Source organism: the organism of the source record quoted next, unplaced genomic scaffold, assembly GCF_019419815.1.
Source record: "Pyrus x bretschneideri cultivar Hongxiangsu unplaced genomic scaffold, Pyrus_bretschneideri_v1 Contig59, whole genome shotgun sequence".
NCBI lineage: Eukaryota > Viridiplantae > Streptophyta > Magnoliopsida > Rosales > Rosaceae > Pyrus > Pyrus x bretschneideri.
In genome coordinates, this window is record NW_025999797.1 from 2,435,069 (window position 1) to 2,455,659 (window position 20,591).

Below are 20,591 nucleotides of genomic sequence, written 5' to 3' on the forward strand. Positions count from 1 at the left end.
ATTCACCTTGATGCCGATTATGGTCATTGTTGATTTTGGCATGATGTTTATGGCCGATCCACCATCCACAAGCATGCGGTTGACTTTGTATTCCCTTACGTACCCTGAGACGAAGAGAGGACGGTTGTGAGGCTTTGATCCCAGCAGTAGGTCTTCGTCAGTGAAGTTAATTGTGTCATGGGTGGCACAACATGTGGCACATTCATGTGGTTGAAGCTTCAAGCCTTCGTCGTTACTTTCTCGCACTTCGTGGTCGTCGGGACCTGCCAGGACTGCTGCTAGTGCTCTTCGTATCTTTTTTGGCAATGGTAGCGCTTCCTCGATGCTAAAGTGTGTTGGCAGACCTTCTTCAGGTGTGAGGGTCTTTTCTACCTCAGTGGCGATAGCTTTGCCTTTTAAGGGCTCTTCTATTTCTATTTCAACCATGTGACAGGCCATGGTAGTGCCCTGTTGCAAAAAGTCATTCGGGAAGTACTCACGCAAGGAAACGGGAATGCGTGGCTCCTGCTCCATAGGTTCCCTAGCATATGTTGTTTTATTATGCTTTATGTTTCTTTTAGACTTCGCATTGTTGCGGCCGTGGTGATTTCTTCTTTGTTCCACATTTGGCTGTATGACTGGTGGTCTTGGTTTCCTTGTCTTTTTGTAGGTTACCAAAATCCATCCTTCTTCATCATCAGCATGTGCATCTTGGTCGCTTCTCTCCAGTGATGGTTGTGTAGGGGGTGTCGTGCAACTTGAGCATTCACGGGAACGGTCAGGTGTCGTTTGGAGAGGCACAGGATTAAACGATCCAAACGCAATTGTAGTGGTATGCGTTGCGGCCGTTTCCTCAAGATCGAGCTCAATTTGCCCTTGTTGCGCTAGCTTCATGATGAGTTCTTTAAGAACGAAGCACTTGCCAACAGGATGGCTTACAATACGATGGTACTTGCAGTACCTAGGATCGTTTGTGCGATTCATTTCTTCAGGACGCTTGCATTCGGGTAGCTCAATCACCTTTTTTTCCAGCAAGTCATCTAACATGGCAGCCATGTCAGAGTCAGGAAACGGGTACGTTTTCTGTTCCAACTCTCTCAAGGTGCTCTTGTATCTGTCTTGGGTGCGAGGAGGCTCACTTGTCTTTATCTCCTTCGCTTTCTTCTTGGAGGAGATCTTGATGGGCGCTGAGGAGGTCTTGATGGGGGTAGTGTTGACGGTGAAAGCTTCCTTAGCGGGCTTCTTCCCGGTCTTGTCTACATTTGGGGCGAATACTTTATCCTTATTGAAGTTAGTAATCGGCTCCTTTTTCCCGTGATTAGCGATACTCAGCTCCATGTCGTGGGAACGAGTTGCTAGCTCTTCGAATGTTCTGGGTTTTATGCCTTGGAGGATATAATGTAACCCCCAGTGCATGCCTTGAACGCACATCTCAATGGCAGAGGTTTCAGAAAGCCGATCTTTGCAATCCAGACTTAAGGAGCGCCATCTATTTATGTAGTTGACGACAGGTTCATCTCTCCACTGTTTCGTACTGGTCAGCTCTAGCATGCTTACAGTACGACGAGTGCTGTAGAAACGGTTGAGGAATTCCCTTTCTAGCTGGTCCCAACTGTTGATAGACTCAGGTTCGAGGTCAGTGTACCAGTCAAAAGCGTTACTTTTCAGCGAACGCACGAACTGTTTGACGAGGTAGTCTCCCTCTGTCCCAGCATTGTTGCAAGTTTCAATGAAATGGGCGACATGTTGCTTCGGGTTGCCTTTTCCATCGAACTGCATGAATTTTGGGGGCTGATAACCCCTTGGCATCTTCAAAGCATCAATCTTCTTGGAGTAAGGCTTTGAGTACAGTACGGAGTCATGCGAGCTTCCTTCGTACTGTGTCTTGATAGTGCTTGCAATCATCTCCTGTAGTTGCTGGATAGAGAGAGATCCCATGGACGCCGTTGCTTGGTCTAGTTTCAGCTTCTCTTCGACTTTCTCTGCTGGAGGCTCCTCTTCTTCGTCGCCTTCTTTCTTTAATAGGCCAACAATTGGGTCGACTTTCACGTCGAGCTGCGCATCTAGTTGGTTGACGAGTGCGGCAATCTGCAAGTCCTTCTCTTCCACAGTCCGTGTGAGCTTTGCAATTGCTTCATTCATCTGAGCTAGCTGCTCCTCGATTGAAGTTGCTCCAGTGGTCATGACTTGCATGGTTGTACTGCCGCTTGAATCAGCGTCGGAGAGTAGGGACTCTGAGTATTTCCTTGGGCTCTCCCCTTTTGATGCCCTTAGCGAGGCTAGGGTGATCACAGGCTCGTACCTCAGGTGCTCTTGTTCCTTTGACAGAGTTAATGCAGGGGCGGAAGCCGCGGCAAAAAGATCTCTTGCCTTACTTCGGGTTATGATGCCCGAAATATCACCACTTGCGGCGATGATGTTCTTGTTCTTTGCTTTGATTGCAGGAACAGCTTGATCCTTTCTTGATGCCATTTGCGTTTTTGATGATTTGAGGATAGAGATGAGAGGTAGAGATTGTCCCACTGGGCGTGCCAAATTTGTAAACACGAGAAATTCCTGAAACAAGCGACAAGAATACGTGTACAAAATAATATTTTGTATTAATGATTTTGGGGTTACAATCTCTTTGTAATTTGGTCCTCTGATTCTATCTTCGTAGGGTGTGGGTTTGTGGATGAGTTGTTGATCCAAAGGGCCGTCGGGGCTTGATCTAAGGATGCACAGCTGATGAATGGATCTTCAAGGGGCGTTGGGCTTGATCTTGAAGGTTGATGGATGAACGGATCTTCAAGGGCTTTTGGGCTTAATCTTGAAGGATGAACGGATGTGTGGATTTGTTGAGGTTGTTGATCCAAAGGGGCCGTTGGGGCTTGATCTTAGGATGAACGGATCTTCAAGGGCTTCTGGGCTTAATCTTGAAGGATGAACGGATGTGTGGATTTGTTGAGGTTGTTGATCCAAAGGGGCCGTTGGGGCTTGATCTTAGGATGAACGGATGATGAGCGATGAACACTTTCTTCAAGGGCCGTCGGGGCTTGATCTTGAGTTGGTGGAAGTTCTTCAAGGGCGTTAGGGCTTGATCTTGAAGGATGAACGGATGATGAACGATGAACACTTTCTTCAAGGGGCCGTCGGGGCTTGATCTTGAGTTGGTGGAAGTTCTTCAAGGGCGTTGGGGCTTGATCTTGAAGGTTGATGGATGATGAACGATGAACGAAAAGTGCTTTCTTGATTCTTCGGGGTTTGCTTGAGAGCTTTAGAGTTTCAAGGCTTCTTTCTTTCTTCCTTCCTTCCCCTAAAATGAATGTCTTGGCCTCCTATTTATAGAATTCCAAAACTTGATTTTTGGATTTAAATAATCAGATGAAATAAATCATTTCTGCCAGGTATTGACACGTGTCCTATTTGATGACTTTTCCAATTTATTTCGATTTTTCGTTGAGTCACACGCTACATGTAAAATTTATGTGATATGTGAGCGTTGAAATTTTAATTTTTGGTCAACATTTATTTCACCGAAATTTTGATGTCTACAATTGCCATGTAGTTAATTCAGAATTCTCATTTAGTCTATCTATTTCTTGTTTCATTCTCCGATTTAATTGTGACTTAGTGTGTTGATTTTAATGCTTGATCATCATTTGAATTAACCACAGGTTGTTTAGCCAAGATTAAAGCACACATCATGCATAATCTTGGTGGATATGTGAATGAATGAAGGGAGTGTTTTGCAAACATCCTGCCGAGTGTTCCCTTTGATTTTATGAAAGTTTCTTGTGCACTACATATTCTTGATTAGGAACCAAAGTTGCACATCACAATTAGGTTCATGATTAGAGACATTTGATCAAATCCACACATCATATGGTTGATCATATCTAAGTGAAACAAACTCAAGAAATAGGTAGATGACTGAGTATAAACTGATTTAACAAACATGGACTTGGTTTAGCAATGGTGAAATCGAATCCCTAGCTTCATCTCCATTGATACTATCTCATTTTATTAGTTGTTGATTCATTTATTTGTGTTTACTTCATTTCCTTATGCTTTTAAGTTACAACAACAAATCTGCCTGCATTGATTAGTTTTATTTCTCTAGTAAAGAGTTCTTGCAAAACAAGTAATTATATAGGTCCAATTAGTCCCTGTGGATTCGATTATATGCATATGTTCATGTGTGGATAAGGAACCCACTAACTAGTTTCTCATCATTCTTCGTTTTACAATCTATTTTGTTCCCAAGTATTTGTTTTGTTTTCAATTTCATCCAAAACCAATCCCCCTTTTCTTTGTTAAGTCATTTTAGTTAGAAAGTATCTTAGTTTGTGTTTTTAAGCATTTTGATTCATTCTATTACTCAATTTCGTCCAAAGTTACCAAAGTGCTCAAAACTGCCCAGAAAGTGATTTTAAGGCAGTTTTGAGTGTTTTGGGGCTGTTTTGAGTCTTTTGATTTGTTTGAGTGTTTTTATTGTTTAGTTTTGCATTCTTTGAGTCTAGTTTAGTGTTTCAAACTTTATTTTACGTTTTTGAGTCAGTTTCCAAGTGATTTTGCAATCCCTCCTAATCCCCGGTTAAGAACGATCCCTACTTACATTCTTCAATACAATTGACAAAAAGAGGGTTTAAATTGTGTGCGTATAATTGTCGCATCATTTTCTTAGGTTCATTGAATTGGATTCAGCGACGCAACCAAATTATTCTTCTTAAGTTCCCTAACTATGAAAAGCATGATAGAGATACATCTCAAAGATTATTAAGTTCTGTGAAAATCATAAGCATTAACAAAGCATTTGTAACTATGAAAAGTATGATACTCCTGCCAAGGATTTAATTAACTCAATCATGACTAGTGACTTTTACTACTTACAAATATAAATTCATAATGATTAGGTGAAATTCCCTTATATTCTAACATCAAATCCATGCATGCAAACTAAGTATGCATCTTTAATAAACATACAAGAATAAGTTCTCTATAAAGCAGATAAGTAAATTACATTCATGTTTTATGAAACAATAACTTGATGTAATCAATTTATATAAAACATATGATCATGGCTTCGAATTCACCTCTAACTAAAAGGAAACTTAGTTTCACATGTTCATCATCACTGAAAAACAATCTAAAATAAACATTGAAACTTAAAACAAAGATAGAAAGAATTCTGAAAATTCCAACAACTTCAATGGATGAATGGTAAGCACGACACACTCTAAATCATTGTAGGAATTTCATATATATAGGGGAAACAGCTAAATCCAAGGAGGAAATGGATTAGGCATTTTGAATTATTTTAGAACTCTAAGAATCAAGTAGAAAGTGTTGGAATGTAATTAGTATCCCTCTTTGTAGCTGGAGATAAGATAAGATAATGTTGGATAAGATAGGATAAGATAATGTTCCTCTCCAACTTTCTTGTGTAATTCCTTGTCTTCCAAGCCTCAACTTTAATTTCTCCAGATTTTAGCACATATCTAGCACCATTTAAACACCAAAAACGTCCAGCCCATATGCTATCTACGCATGCTATCCAATCCAAGTCCAAAACTACTTCAAATTGCTCCATTTGACTATTTATTATCATCTTTACCAACTGAACCTACAATAATACGAAAATAACTTAAATTACCAAAATAAATGGAAATTAACTAAGTAAATGCAAAGAAATAAGATAACAAAGTCGCATAAATATGCTCTTATCACTACAAACACATTCTCTCTCTTCTGCTTGCCTTTTCTCTCCCTTTCAGATAAAATAGACCACAACAGGGTTTTTTTATTTTTTTTATTTATTTATTTATTTTTATATATATATATATATTTTGGGAAATGGTGATGGGTTTAATAGCATGCTTGATAACTTGCCCCATAGTAGAGTTATTTATTTTTCTCTTGGTATTTATTCGACATCAATTAATGAGCTTGTTCATATAAAGAATACTCTTGTGTTTGGAGACTAGGGCTAGGCATTTAAAAGAGAAAAACCGACTAAACTGCTTGAACCGCACACTGACGACTTCGGTTTTTTTTTTTTTGAACCGCACCGACCTTAATCGGTTTGGCAATCGGTTCCCAAATTTCTTAGGGTGCAGTTATCCAAACCGACCAACATATATTTAATTTTATTTTTTACTCATAATTAATATGTGTAATAATATAAATGGTTAGTTATTTAAGAGTTATCATGTTTTCACCACGTGAAAACAAAACCTGGTTAGTTTAAGAGTCTCTTTGGAGAAGAACAGGGGGACCATTTGGAGGAAGGCAACAACTCCTACTTTGGTGCTCTCCGTGGGCTGCTTCATTTATACTTTTCTTTGAGCAATTACTCATATTAGTGCTATGTTATGTAGCTTTTGGGAGAGATATTTTTTATGTATTTTGGTCTTCACACAAACCAAGAACCAATAAAAACACCTCGCCACTGTCGATTAACCGACTTGATCAATTTAGACCCAGCTTGGTTAGTTTCGGTTTGCAATTTTAGCCTAACCGACTAGGTCGGTTCCCAAACCAACCCATGCCCACCCTTATTGGAGACTTGAATTTAGGCATAATGAAGACTTGTTCTGCCAATTATATATGATACAGACATGAATTTTAAGCTTATTAGAGCTTATATTGAATTTTGGTATATGCCCGAATTTCTTAGAACTTATTTGTTATAGTTGATAAAGTACAAGTTTAATTTGTGTGTTTTATGTTGTCTTTCTATAATGACAACTATCATGCGTAGAAATTTTGTGTGCTTTATGTTGTTTTTAAGCTTTAATATATAGTTTTTCATTTACAGTGAGTTTTCAAGATTATTTTTTGTAGGTTAGCAAGTGGGTGTGTGTGGTTCATCTTAAATTATTCGAATATTAATTTTAAACACTCTTATGGAGGGAATTGCCAGATTGAGGGTGTACAAACTCCCAATTTTGGCACTCTAATGACTCAGATAGTATTATTTTGGAGTCAATTTGATTCTAGTCAGCCCCAGAAAGTTAATTCATGAAAATATCTTTATTGGTAACATGTTTATACGGCAAAATGGATGAAAAATAACGTAGATGGTGGATTTCCAATAGTTAAAAGAGTTTAGTGGTAAAAGTAATAAAATTGAATGTTCAAGTGGTATAAAAGGTGAAATTTTTGTCAAATTACCGTATCATACCAAAGATATGCCAAAATTAGTGTACAAATTAGTAAAGGTACAGTAGCCATACCATACATTTTCAGGACAATAATGGTATCCAAAACCAATACCGATGATATACCATACTGTACCGTATCAATTAACATTAAGAAATAAAAACTAATGAAAATGACTTGAAAACTTTGTGTTTTAACAATAAAGACAAAATAAAGGGTAAAGTGAATAGTATCAGGATTGACTTTTAGTGTAAAAATATGGTTTTTTGTTAAAGTGAGCAGCACCGCGGGTTTTTTGTTAAAACTCTCTATATTATTTTATTTCATTTATATACGTATTATGTATGATTATTATTATTATGCATTTTATGTTTTTTTCCTAGTCATCCGATACAAGAACGAAAGTTGTCACATCCCGACCAGGGCCCCCATCACATCCTGTGCTCGACTCCACTATGGCAAGATATTGTCTGCCTTGGGCCGCTACCACACCCTCATGGTTTTGTTTCTGGGAACTCACGCGAGCAGAACTTCTCAGTAGGTCACCCATCTTGGGAATGCTCTGGCCCAAACTCGCTTAACTTCGGAGTTTCTATGGAACCCGAAGCCAGTGAGCTCCCAAAAAGCCTCGTGCTAGTTATAAATGAAAATATACATATAAGGCTTACAGGATCCACTCCCCTGAGCGATGTGAGATGTTACATAAGTCTTCTTGCCGTCGTGACTTTATCTTTTCTCTCATCTTGCCGTCACGACTGTATCTTTTCTCTCATCTTGTCGTCGACTTCATCTCCATTTCTCCCATTTCTCTCTGCAGTCCATCATCTCTCCTTCCTCAAATTGGGTTGTCTTTCTCCCCATTTCGTCTATCAAGTTAATTTCTGTACCATTTTAAAGAATGTAGAGATGGAGTCTCGAAATCTCTATACTCTTACTTCTTAAGAAATGCGGGGCTCTTTTAGCAATTATTCCATCTATTTACTCATTTTTTCTCAAATGAATCTCTATAAATTCTCTATAATTAAATTAAAAAGATTTAGAAACCCAAGAGAGAAAAACACATCTCAGCCTTGAATTGGGTTGGGAAAAAAGATCAAATTTTGGCTCAAAAGAGTGGCCCAAACCAAAATGCTAATTATCATATTATGTCAACTAAATTATTTGACATATTGAAATTTGGTATGCTAAAAATTTGGTATGATTGTATGATAATTAGTATAGAAATTTTGATACAGTAATCATATCAATACAACCCCTAAATATAAATACACATACTTACAAATTCAGATGTTACTTGCGCAATATCACCTACTAATAATAGGAGACTACAGGACACGAGTTCTCCATAATCCATAGGAGAGACCAAACACCAATAAATTGAGCATTTCAGATTAGGTGCCCACGCACGCTCTCTCTTTCTATCTATAATCTCTATTCTCTCCGCTCTTTCGCTTGTTGCGGCTAGGGTTTTTCTCTCTCCTTCTCTCTATCTAACCCCTAAAGCCTCAATCTTTCAGATCTCTCTCTACCCTTAATCTGGATATTATCTCCATCTCAATACATCCATGCTGATATTGGTAAGGTAGGGTCTCTCTGTCGCCTCTGACAGCAAGAATCTCGGGGATTTTAGGGTTTTTGTGGTGGTTTTATTGAAGAAATGGCGACCATGAACCCGTTTGATTTGTTGGGTGACGATGATGCCGAGGACCCGTCGCAGCTGATCGCAGCTCAGCAGCAGAAACTGGCTGCAGCGCCCAAGAAGGCTGTCCCTCCTCAGCCGATCAAGGCAGGGGCTCAGGTTCAAGAGACCAAGCCGGCTAAGCTGCCTTCCAAGCCTGCACCTCCTGCTCAGGCTGGTGAGCTTTCGATTTTTTCTTCACTTGCTTTATATCTAGTCATTCAGTGAATGAGTTGTGTTCTTGTTTGTTTGGTTTTTGTGAAGTTATGATTTGAAATGGTTTGTTGAACTTTTGTTTAATAGTAGTTTGTTGACCTTTTGTTTTTCTTGCTGGTGATATTTTCTTGTGAGTGGAAAAGTCGTACTGGTGTGTTTGTTATGACTATGTTTAGGAATATTGTATTGTGCTTGCATTTAAAAACATATTTTGAATCTCCTTGAGTCTTTTGAAGGCAAAACTAGGGGAAATTTGGTTTTCTTTTCTTTTGTTTACTTCCCATGAAGCTTGGAAGTGGTGGAAATAATATTGTGGAAAGTTGTATTCACATGAATTGCTATATAATGATTTATGTAGAAATATACCAGACGAAACCATTTCTGTGCATATCATGGCAATTTAAATTTGATTGTACCATGTTCTTTTTTGTGGGAACCATGTTTTGGTGATATTGTTTGTTGAAATTGCTTTCTGTTACTATTTGTTTTACATATCTGTTTCTTCTTGAGAAGTGAGGGATGCAAAGAATGAAGCTGGTCGTGGGGGAGGTCGTGGAGGTGGACGTGGATATGGTTATAGCCGTGGACGTGGTGGTGGTGGTGGTTACAACCGTGAATCATCCAATTATGAGAACACATTCAGCAACAGCGGAGCTCCTCCTGGTCAAGGTGCTCTTGAAGATGGTGATGGGAAGGAAAGGCATGGCTATGGTGGACCTCGTGGGCCTTACCGTGGTGGTCGCCGTGGTGGTTTTGGAAATGCGGAAGTTGGTGATGGAGAACGCCGCAGGGTATTTGAACGCCGTAGTGGGACTGGACGCGGGTAAATAGCTTTCCATTTAATTACATTATATATTCATTAAGTTTTGAGGCTTAGTGTATTTTTAACTTTTTTTATTTGCAGAAGTGAAGTCAAACGCGAAGGTTCTGGTCGTGGCAACTGGGGGTCACAAGCTGATGAACTTTCTGAGTAATACACCTCTATTGCAATCTAATTGCATTGTCACCCTAAAATCTCTTCTAATTCCTTGTTGTATTTGGTTGAAATACATTTTAATTATGTTGGCTACCTTGATGTTTATCATTATTTTGTGCTTAGGCTGACTGAAGAAGTTGCCAATGTAACTGAAAGGCATTTGGGTGATGAGAAGCCTGTGGAAGAGGGAGATGCAGCAGATGGCAAGAAGGATACCCCTGCTAATGAACCTGAAGAAAAAGAACCTGAGGATAAGGTGAGCGTCTTCTTTTCATTTTTTGTAATTGTGATTTATTGTAGTTCTGCGTCTTCTTTCCCCCCAGAAGCCAATGCAATCTGAATTGTCTATCTGCGGGTTTATTTATTTTCAGTAGGACATGTAAAATTACTGCAAAGAAACAACTGTTGGCGATTATAATGTTTTTAATATAAGTGCTGCAAACAGTTTGAAGTTATATGGGAATTTTATGATAGGAACACAAATGAGCGTGCGTTTGATTAGTTTAATTTGCAGGACATGTGAAAAGTCTTTGTTTGTTGCATTATTTATTTTGTGGAATAATTTTTTGCCCCTGTAGTTAGCTGAAAGTGCTTATCGAATGCAGTCTTTTATGTGCTTTAGAACAAGCTATGGTTGATGAATAGTTTGATGAACATAAAGTTTTTGAATTTGATCTTTGTCCTGCCTCATATTCAGACAATCACTTAGTATACTACTCTAGCTTTTTAGCTTTGTGGTTATCCCCAGTTTGTGAATTTTTTAAGCTTCTTGAATAGGAAATGACACTTGAAGAGTATCAGAAGGTGCTCGAAGAGAAGAGGAAGGCCCTTCAGGCACTTAAGACTACCGAGGAAAGGAAGGTTGATGCCAAGGAATTTGAATCATTCCAACAGCTATCAAACAAGAAGGCCAATGATGAAATCTTCATTAAATTGGTGAGATCCTCAGTCCTTTGTAGAAGTATCTGAGTCCATGTTCGTTTTGTGGAATTTGACATCACATTAACAGTCCATTCCACTTGACATTTTCTTCCTCACAGGGCTCTGACAAGGATAAGAAGAAAGACACTGAGAAGGAAGAAAAATCCAAAAAGGTACTACTGCCTTTACCTTACTCTGTATTCTACGAAGACAAGCGCCTTGTGAAAAATGCATATCCTTTTCACTTTGAATGCATACACTTTTCTGTTATCTATTTTCTGTCTATTTTGCTTTTACAGTATTTTTGTGGCCTTTGAATGTCCAAGGTGTGCCAAATTTCTGCACGGGGATGACGCTAATGTCTGCACTGCTACTTTTTTTACCCATTTTTAATTAGAATCCCATTCCCCGCCTATTCCAGTTTAGTTAATGCCAATAGGTATTTCTGCAAGGGGGTTTCTCCAATGACCGGGTGCGTGTTCTGGGATTGTGGCAGGATTTCAGTCGTGATCAGTTGTTTTTGACAATTGATCATCACTCACATCCTGCAACACTCATCCCACGTTGGAGAATGTTTTATTCTTCATTTGTGGGTGAATGGAACGTGGGGTAACTCTATTCCTCTCCTGTCCTTCAGTCTTACTCTCTTTTCACCGAATAACTAGTTAATGCTATTATTCTTGCCAAATCCTTGGTCCATAATGCAATCATTGCACCAGATCTCTTGAAGTGTGCGGTAACGTGTTTAATATAGTTGAAATTCATGGGGTGGACCGACCACCATGATGTCTAAAATTGATTTAATATCTTAGCTCAAAGAATTATTTTGGTGAAGAAGTCTCCCAATCTCCTGGTATGTTTATTTTCTGCATGAAATTGTTTTTCCATCGACATACCCTCGGTGGTGTTTTCTCTCTTCGTGACTTGTGCTACTTTATTTCCTGATTTACTTTGTAATGTTAACTGAGATTATTTGGTCTCTCCTTCATGTATCATACTAAAGTGCCGTAATCTTGTTCTTGTGGCCCTAGTCTGTGAGCATCAATGAGTTCTTAAAACCTGCTGAAGGAGAGAGGTTCTACAACCCAGGTGGTCGTGGCCGTGGGCGTGGTCGTGGTTCCAAAGGAGGAGGGTTTAGCAGCAATTACTCGCATAGCAGTGCGGCAGCCCCATCCATTGAAGACCCTGGGCAGTTCCCTACCTTGGGCGGCAAGTGAGGTTCATAAGAACCCAAATTAGTCTCAGCGACATTCGATTTTCGGGTTCTTTCCTTTCATCTGAAACAGGATACTAGCTAGAATAATTGATTTCCTGTATTTTTTTTAAAGAAATTTCATGACTCAAATCTGTAAATTTCAGTTTTATATGTACCCCAGTAGATTTTTTCTTTCTTTTTCTTTTTTAATTGTTATGCAATGTGACCTGGTTTATGACTTTGGGGCATGTGAAAATCCTTGACCAGTTTTGCTTTATACGTTGTATTGACTTGTTACTTTTGTCTCTAGAAGTAGAAGAGGCTCTTATTTTTCCTACTTTGTAACCCAGGAGTTGTTCTGCGCTATTCCGTTTGATTTTTGTAGTCGCGGTGAGATATATTCACTTGTATGGCCCGCAACATTCCTCGGGGATGAGCGTTGTCGCCGACCATACATTATGCATTCGTTCTGAGTGAGTTTGCTTGCCGGAGAAGGCATGTACTTATCAATCAGAAAAGAACATATTGATGTCTAATCTCGGTAGGCAGAGAGGATCAAATCTATCAAGGTAATTCCGTGACATTTGTAGTATTGTTCGAAAACTTTGGCTTTTTATCACCAGCTTTGGGTTTGTTTGAAAATACATATTTAGAAGACACGCTCAGAAGCGCTTGTAGTTAAAGTAAAATCACAATGTCACTTTGTACTAAGATCTGGTGGTATTCCTTTTCATTTGTAAGTGAGAAGTTTTACATCATGAGGTTAAACTCACCCCTCCCCCATAATGTAATAATATCGATTGTTTAAAAAAAAAAAAAAAAAAGTTAAAATCAGAATAATGTTGAGACATTTTAGTTGTTTTGCCTTGCCACCCAAGTTTGAGGCATCTCTAAAACATGTCCAACTTGTGAACTCCACAACCTTTGTCCATCGTGGGCGCATTTTTGAACGGGTAGTGCTAGCATTACCAATGACTTGCAATTTGGTCTAAAAAAATTGATCACCCTAGCATTACTTTTTCTGAATAACAGTTGAATCTTGACGACCAATGAAAGTAAAGTGCGAATATCGCACATGGACAAGTTGAGATAGCTTAGTACAAATATACGTGGACAAACAAGCAAAATACCCATAAGTTTGGGTAATCACGATTACCTGTCCGTTTAAAGTTCACGATTACGGTTATGGGTAACCGTTTAGACGAACAAACGGTTATGGGCATAACCGTTTATCCGTGAAATTTAAATAGGCGGTTATAGTTATTACCTTCGGTTATAACAAGTATCCATCAGTTATGGATATTACCAAAGTTATAACGGGTATCCATTTACCCATTTACGCTGCTCATCTCTCTCTCCTTGCCCCTCAAGGTGCGTCCCTTCCGATTTCATACTAAAGCATTAGTGTTCGAAAGTGTTTAGTTTCGGAAACATTTTGGAGCTTTAGATGGTGGTTCAAATCCTGTCATCCCTACCTATTACTTATCTTCTGTTGACTAGGTGCGTACTTGCGCTATCGATGGACGGGGGAATTGCGGTAAGGCGTAAGTCATCCGTTCAAATCTGACAAGGGGCTTTGATTTTTTCATAAATCATAAAACTTTGAATCATCTAGTATTCAAGATAATGACTACTTTTTGTTTTTAAAAGCTTTACTTTGTGAATGACTACTTTTTGTTTTTAGACGCTTTATTTTGTAATCATATGGATTATAATTAAAGACTTGCTTAAGTGTAGCAGAAAAATATCGTTCGTAAACTATTATTTCAATTATTGGAATTGTATGAGGACTTAAATGATTAAAATAGGGAAATGCATGCTAAAATGTACCTATAACGGTGTTTAATTATCAGAAAACGAAAATTATGGCAAATATGTCTTTTGAAATTTTCAAGTTGTTAAAAAAAAAAAAAACATGTAGACGGGTGAAAAAAGGATAAATGGGTAAAAAAAAAAAAGAAAAAGGATAAACGGATTCAAAAACGGGTAAATGGGTAAATTGTTATGGTTAAATGGGTAAACGGTTATGGTTAAATAGGTACACAATTATGGGTATGGTTAGCCATTTATAAACTGTTATGGGTATGAGTATAACTGTTTATACAATTACCCAATGAGTAAACAGTTATGCGGGCATGAACATAAACGATTATGGCTAGATAACCATGGTTACCCACCTGTCATAACCGTTGTTTATCCCTATACGTGAGTCAATGCCATACATAATATTAATTTTCATTTTTTAGAGGAGAAAGCTTATTACAATAGCTTTGCTACTGGAGTTTTCAAGCGTCACACTATAGCAGCATGGCGATGTTAGCCCTACTCTCATCTCTAACCATATAGCCCCAGCGAACTTCAGCCCACTTTCATGCATACAACAGACAAGTTCCAAATGTTTAATGAAATAGCATCTCGAAATCTTATACTTCATCATTTTTCTTTTATTCTACATTTGATGGGCTTTTTTTTGTTTTTTTTTTTATAGTTTTTTTTTGGTTATATAGGTGGGTCAAAAAAGACAAATTTAAACTACATTATTACTAGTTCATTGTGAAGCAGCCCAACCCCTCCTTTTAGTCTATATAATATTGTTTATGTTAAAAAAAATTCACGCTTCTATGTTGCGTCACGAAATCTAAAAGGGAATTTCTACTACTAGCCAATTCACAATTATCATCACATAATCTAAAACATGATCTTAATTGTTGATATTTTTTTAACCTTGATTGTATGAACCTTAAACATAATGCATGAACCCATCTTTTCGCATTGTATTCAAAATATGTCATCTTATGTGAATTGATATCGTGAAGAAACAAAGAAGCAAGTTGGCTTTTGAAAAAAAAAAACCCGCGGGCAGCCAGCAATCATCAAACCGCGGCGCCGAGCCGCCGGCGTCAGACCAACAACCTGTTCAGTTGCGCCAAGCTGAGCCGAGAGCTGCGCCACGATAGACCGACGCAGCACCTCTGGAACCACAAAAAATACGACGCCGTTTGCGTCGTCCCCAACCCAGACCCCAGCTCGCCTGAAGCCGAGCCCACGGCTTTGTTATTTTCTACATAAACACAATATACAGTCGTGGTTTTGGCTTGACATCATCGTCCCCGACCATGTCCTTCAAGATTCCCGAAGAATCTCACAAAGATTTGTGGAACTCTAATTGAATCCCATTGTTCCCACACCCCCAACGTCAGATCTTCTCTCCGTCGTCAAAACTAGTTCCCTGTCGAGCCAAGGCGCACTCACATGAATCCCATGTTACACGGTTGCCTGAAGGGGTGTTGGTGGATATTTCCTGTGAATTCCCACCCAGCCTCGCTGACAGTGTTTCTAAACCAGACCCAAGCCCAGTTGGGTTTGTCTCTCTCTCGCCTCCCATCTGCGTCTGCTGTCTATCCAGCCTTGTAGGCTTCGGTCCAATTGGACCAAATTTCAGCGCCTGATCTTTTAGGCATTATTAATTAAGCTTATTTTTTTGGCTGTTTCTTCCATGTTATAGTAGGCTTTGAAGACTTGCATGCATTTATCTGTAACATGTTGTTCTGCATATATTCCCTTTGCTTGCATGAACCTAAGAACCCAAAGTTCATGAAATTCGAACCAAAAGTTTTGAGTAGTGCCATGAAAATCAGAAGTTTTCTTAAAACACTACATCCATGAAAACCCTAGGTTTTTTAAACCAAAAAATGACTAATAGAAGCCGAATGTTCTACTCCTTGGATGGATTATTTTTTGTCTCTATTGCACTAACCACAACCTTGTTCCCTTTTGTGACAATGATATGTCGAATTTGAACAAACTCAACTTTACCGCTTTGGAAGTATCCAGAAGAAAATACCTTAAGTAGGTCAAAGATGTGAAGCTCTACGTTACCGCTAACAGCCTTGAAGCTACCATAGAAGCTAAGATAGATGTCCCGATTGGCGAAGTTGGCAAAGCTAGCACCATGATCTTTATATGAAGGCATATGCATTATGCAATTCAGACCGAGTACCTTGCTTTATGGATCACTCTAGAGGATCGCTATAATAACCAAAGAGATATATTCTTACTTAAGTAAGACATGACCGGCAGTATTTATGCTTCCAAGATTTTAAGTTTGTGAATGAATAAAATTCTGAAGTTTGTCGAATCCAATCACTTCTTAAGTTCTGTAAAGAGGACTTAACCGAACTAGATCTCCTGAAGAAGACTCTTTCGACCTTCCATTCTACCAATATTCTCCCAACAATAATATAGGGCAAATAAGTTTACTAATTTTCAAATTGGATCTCTGTCTTACTTCTTCCTAAAAAGCACAACCAATTGATGATGAAAAATTGCCAAGCTAAACCTAAAGACTCAACCGCTGTGCCTAAAACACATACTAGTGAGAAACAACGCCAGAACCGTCGTTCTAGATGTGGTAGGCATGGCCAGAAGTTGAAGGCCCAAGGTCAATAGAGTAAAGGCCCATCCAAGGGAAGAAAGCCAAAAACTTGAAGAAAAAAAGGCAATGCACCTGAAACCATGGAAACAGATATGTGTTATCATTGTGGTTCGAAGGACCATTGGTCTTGTGTTTCTCAAACTCCCACGAAGGTCGTACCTGAGTATATTCATGTCGTCAAAAGTTGAAACAAGCTTTGCTCAAGCGGTGGAACTCGTAGCTACAAAGATGGAAGTTTCTAACATTCATAAGATATCTTCTCCAATGGAAGATAGATTCTTAGACTTAGGTCTATATGTTAGCCGAACCCCTGATTATTTTATTGGTTTGAGTTCTGAGCAATTCCTTTATTTGGCTAATTTGTTTAGTGTTTGTTTTAATTTTTGGATATTGAACTTATGGATTATTTCTCAAATAATCAATTGAATGAATGAAATTTTTTAAGTTTTCTTATACTTGTGACCAATTCAATTAATTTATTTCTAGGTATGACTAGTGGGGAAGTTAGTATTTGGCAGATAGTGCAACCACGCACACCATTTTGCGTGAACGTACCAATTTTACTAACTTCATACCTAAAATATCACACCTGACAACCTTTTTAGGCCCTTCTGTCCTGATTGAGGGCTACGACATTGCCCATATAATGTTGTCCAATAGTTCCGAATTAACCATTTAGGAGGCTCTTTATTCTCCACTTTCCAAAAAAAAAAAAAAAACGTTGTTGAGCTTTAAAGAATTCAAGATAACTATTATCATGTTGAAACCTCTGAAGAAAATAGAGTTGAGTTTCTTTGCATTACTTCCTACAAATATGGCTAGAAGTGTATTCTAGAGAAGATGAAGGGTCTCCCGAATGGGTGGTATACAACAACTATTCGCTTCATAGAGAGCCACTTTGTGGCAAGCCCTGCCTTAGGGCTTGCACTTGAAACTGTGCTTTGGCATGATCATTTGGGACACACTAGATGATGGTGTGAAGCGCCTTATCCTCAAAGTTACAGACGGGCGTCCCCTAACCTGAAAATTAGGCACCATTCAAAGGGACTTTGCATGCCAAACTTGTCCATTAGGAAAGCTTACAACGCGCTCATCTCAGGACTAGATCTAATCAAATCCTCCAACCTTTCTTCAAAAGATTCATGGGGACTTTTGTGGACCTATTCAACCTCCATGTAGACCATTTAAATGCTTTATGGTATTGGTTGATGCTTCGACACTTGGTGATTTTTGTCCACTCGAAATATTGCGTTCTCCAAACTCCTAGCTCAATTATTAAGTTAATACCTCGTCACCTTGATTATACAGGATAATGCTAGAGATTTCACATTGAAAACTTTCGATGACTATTGCATGTCCTATGGGATTGAAGTTGAACATCTTGTACCCCATGTTCATATCCAAAACGGTTTGGCAAAGGCGTTCATTAAGCGCCTTCAATTGATCACTCAAACTTTGGTCATGCGTACCAAACTTTTGGTACTTGCCTAAGGCTATGCAATACTTCATGCAACCATGTTGGTTCACCTAAGGCGTGTTTCAAACCAACCTTATTTTGCACTCCATCTGGTCGTCTTTGATTGTGCGGTCTATGTGTCAATTGCGGGCCTTTAAGTACAAAAATGGATTCTCAGTGAAGGATGAGAATCTATGTCGGTTTTGATTCTTCTTCAATCATTCATTTCATATAACATTTGACAAGCGATCTCCTTAATGCTTGTTTCACACATTGTCACTTTTATGAGACAATATTCCCGTTAAGGGAGATAAGAACGTCACCATTCCTAATGAACGACGCGAATTGTCATGGAAAACTCACACTAATATATCACACCCTGATCTCGAGATATATCCATGATTGACAAGCGATGTCAAAAAGTACACGTTCAACTATCATGCCTCGCTTATGAGACATATGACCAAAAGCAATCCAACGGTTCAGCAACGTAGTAACTTTTCTTTTTCTTTTAATTCATGGCTGCATAAAGTTACCATCCAAACACAATTACACAAACAGAAAAAGCTTGAAATGTTAAGACTTAAACATCTTTAGAACTCTAAGCATATGCCAAATACGGTCACTAGGATAGAGCAAAATCTATTTTTCCTAGAGACAATAGCAGTGCTTGTGTTATTTTATTATATATATATATATATATATATATATATATTTTTTTTTTTTTTTTTCAAATCATTCTTGCTTATGGTGATGACAAATACTTCACCATGAACTAGTTATTGAAGGAAACCGTATAGAGTACAAAATCCAATTGAAAGAAAATGGGATGCCAATCTTTAAACGATTCTACCAAATGACTTGTTCGTTTCATCAACATTTCTAAACTCCAAAAACCTATGAATCTTTTCATGTAGTACATTGAGCTAAATTGAAAATGGTGATCTAAACATTTCAAATCTCCAATAACATTTTTTTTTTGTTCTAATTTGAGACCTTACCGACTTGTATATTTAACCATCTACTTGCCATTTATCTACAATTAGCCAAGAAATACATACATGTTTCTTGTTTTCCAGTAACCTCCAAATCTGATTTTCCACCTTAACTTGATTGAACACCAAATAATTTAAAAATACAAATGTAATTTGGAAACGAACTTAATTGCCAAAATATTGCTAAAAAATATTATCTTAGAGTTAATCAGTATTTATCCATGTGATTAACAAAAGTTATGATCAAATCAATGGAACCATTCAACACTCTAGTCGATGATAACAGCTCTACCATGATCGTAGCTCTCTTTTGGATGTCGTCAGTTTTGTCATCAGAGTTCTAGAGAGGAAAGAATGACTGAAGGTGTTCGGTTTAGGAGAGCAAAAGGGGAAGGAGAAGAAGAACAACCCCCTGGCTTAGGAGGGCAAAAGGGAAACGAGGAGAGTAACCCCCTCTAATTTACACGCCAGCAAGAAAAAAAAGTAGTGTTTTTTTTTCTTTTTTACTTTCTGTAGGAAAAAAAGTTGTCGGGTTCTAGAATAATCTCTTGCCCATCAACGTAAAAAAATATGTAACTTCTTTGTTAAAATTCCAATTAGCATTCCGTTTGCGCTTACATGTTCATGACAAATAGTAATTTAACGATATCCTAAAAATAATAATTCATGAGTTGCACAAGGATGAAGGTCGACAAAATCAACATTCACCCTCTATGGGCATTTTGGTCATTTCATATTTTAAAGGGAATACAATACAGTAAAATTAGGGACGGATAGTAACAATGTTTCATTTAGATCCATGAACCACATAGTTTGAAACTGAAGTGGTGGCGCATCCTAGACCTTTAGAGCATTGCTTAAAGCATCTCAGATGCTTTTACTGATCTAGGGAAAATGACAAGATCACATAAGCCAGCTGCAAACGTGCATGCAAAGATAGACGTACCTAACAAAAGCCAAACCAATATCCTAGAAGGATGAGACTTCACGATCGTGTCAAGTAAGATGCCACACATAGTGGCCGATCTTATTACATTGGAGGCTAGCCAATCGTCTGCTCTCACCCAGAAGGGCGATAGACCAGTTGGTTAAAGGATTCATAACGTCAGAAGAGGAAACCCATGACACAAACTAATGAAACTAGTGTGGATCCGACCATCGCCAACTCATCTTGTCTAACACATGAGGTCATTATAGATTATGGAAGCATCCTTGAAGAGACGAACATTCTCCCTAGGAATGAGATGATAATCAACGATGCATTCGCATATGCCATAACTATTGATATTATGTTGGGTGATGACTTTGAGCCATGTTTAGTTGATGAATGTCGATGACATTGGTCAAACTAGAAACTAGCAATCTAGATCAAATTTAATTCACTTGTGAAATGCAAGCTGTTTAGGCTTGTAGTTCCTACACTGCCATATGTGAAGTTGTCAGCCATAAATAGGTTTTCGTAAGAAAGAGTAATGAGAAGAATGAAATAGTGCGATACAAAGCATGCCTTGTGTCACAAGGCTTCTCTCAACGCCTTGGGATTGCTTACGAGGAAACTTATTTGCCCATAATGGATGTAGTAAGGTTATGTTACCTT

The 20,591-nt window shown here is 38.4% G+C and overlaps 1 protein-coding gene across 2 annotated transcripts; it reads left to right on the forward strand.

Annotated features, from left to right (window-relative positions):
* The first annotated feature begins 8,648 nt into the window (after positions 1 to 8,648).
* LOC125471195 (RGG repeats nuclear RNA binding protein A-like) lies at positions 8,649 to 12,385 on the forward strand. 2 transcript variants are annotated; one of them, XM_048571369.1, is made up of 7 exons: positions 8,649 to 8,978; positions 9,530 to 9,839; positions 9,921 to 9,986; positions 10,116 to 10,248; positions 10,770 to 10,928; positions 11,033 to 11,086; positions 11,945 to 12,385. In XM_048571369.1, the coding sequence occupies exons 1-7, from the start codon at positions 8,780 to 8,782 to the stop codon at positions 12,128 to 12,130; spliced, it is 1,107 nt and encodes a 368-aa protein (XP_048427326.1). In that variant the 5' UTR covers positions 8,649 to 8,779; the 3' UTR covers positions 12,131 to 12,385. The 2 variants fall into 2 exon arrangements, with proteins under 2 accessions (XP_048427326.1, XP_048427327.1); XM_048571370.1 differs by having other exon boundaries at positions 10,149 to 10,248.
* The last annotated feature ends 8,206 nt before the right edge of the window (positions 12,386 to 20,591 follow it).

Bases quoted from the DNA above. Each gene is read 5' to 3' on its own strand.
- LOC125471195 (XM_048571369.1), top strand. From the start codon at position 8,780: ATGGCGACCATGAACCCGTTTGATTTGTTGGGTGACGATGATGCCGAG. The intron at 9,987-10,115 runs GTAATACACCTC...TTTTGTGCTTAG, and splicing joins CAAGCTGATGAACTTTCTGA to GCTGACTGAAGAAGTTGCCA. The intron at 11,087-11,944 runs GTACTACTGCCT...TTGTGGCCCTAG, and splicing joins AGGAAGAAAAATCCAAAAAG to TCTGTGAGCATCAATGAGTT.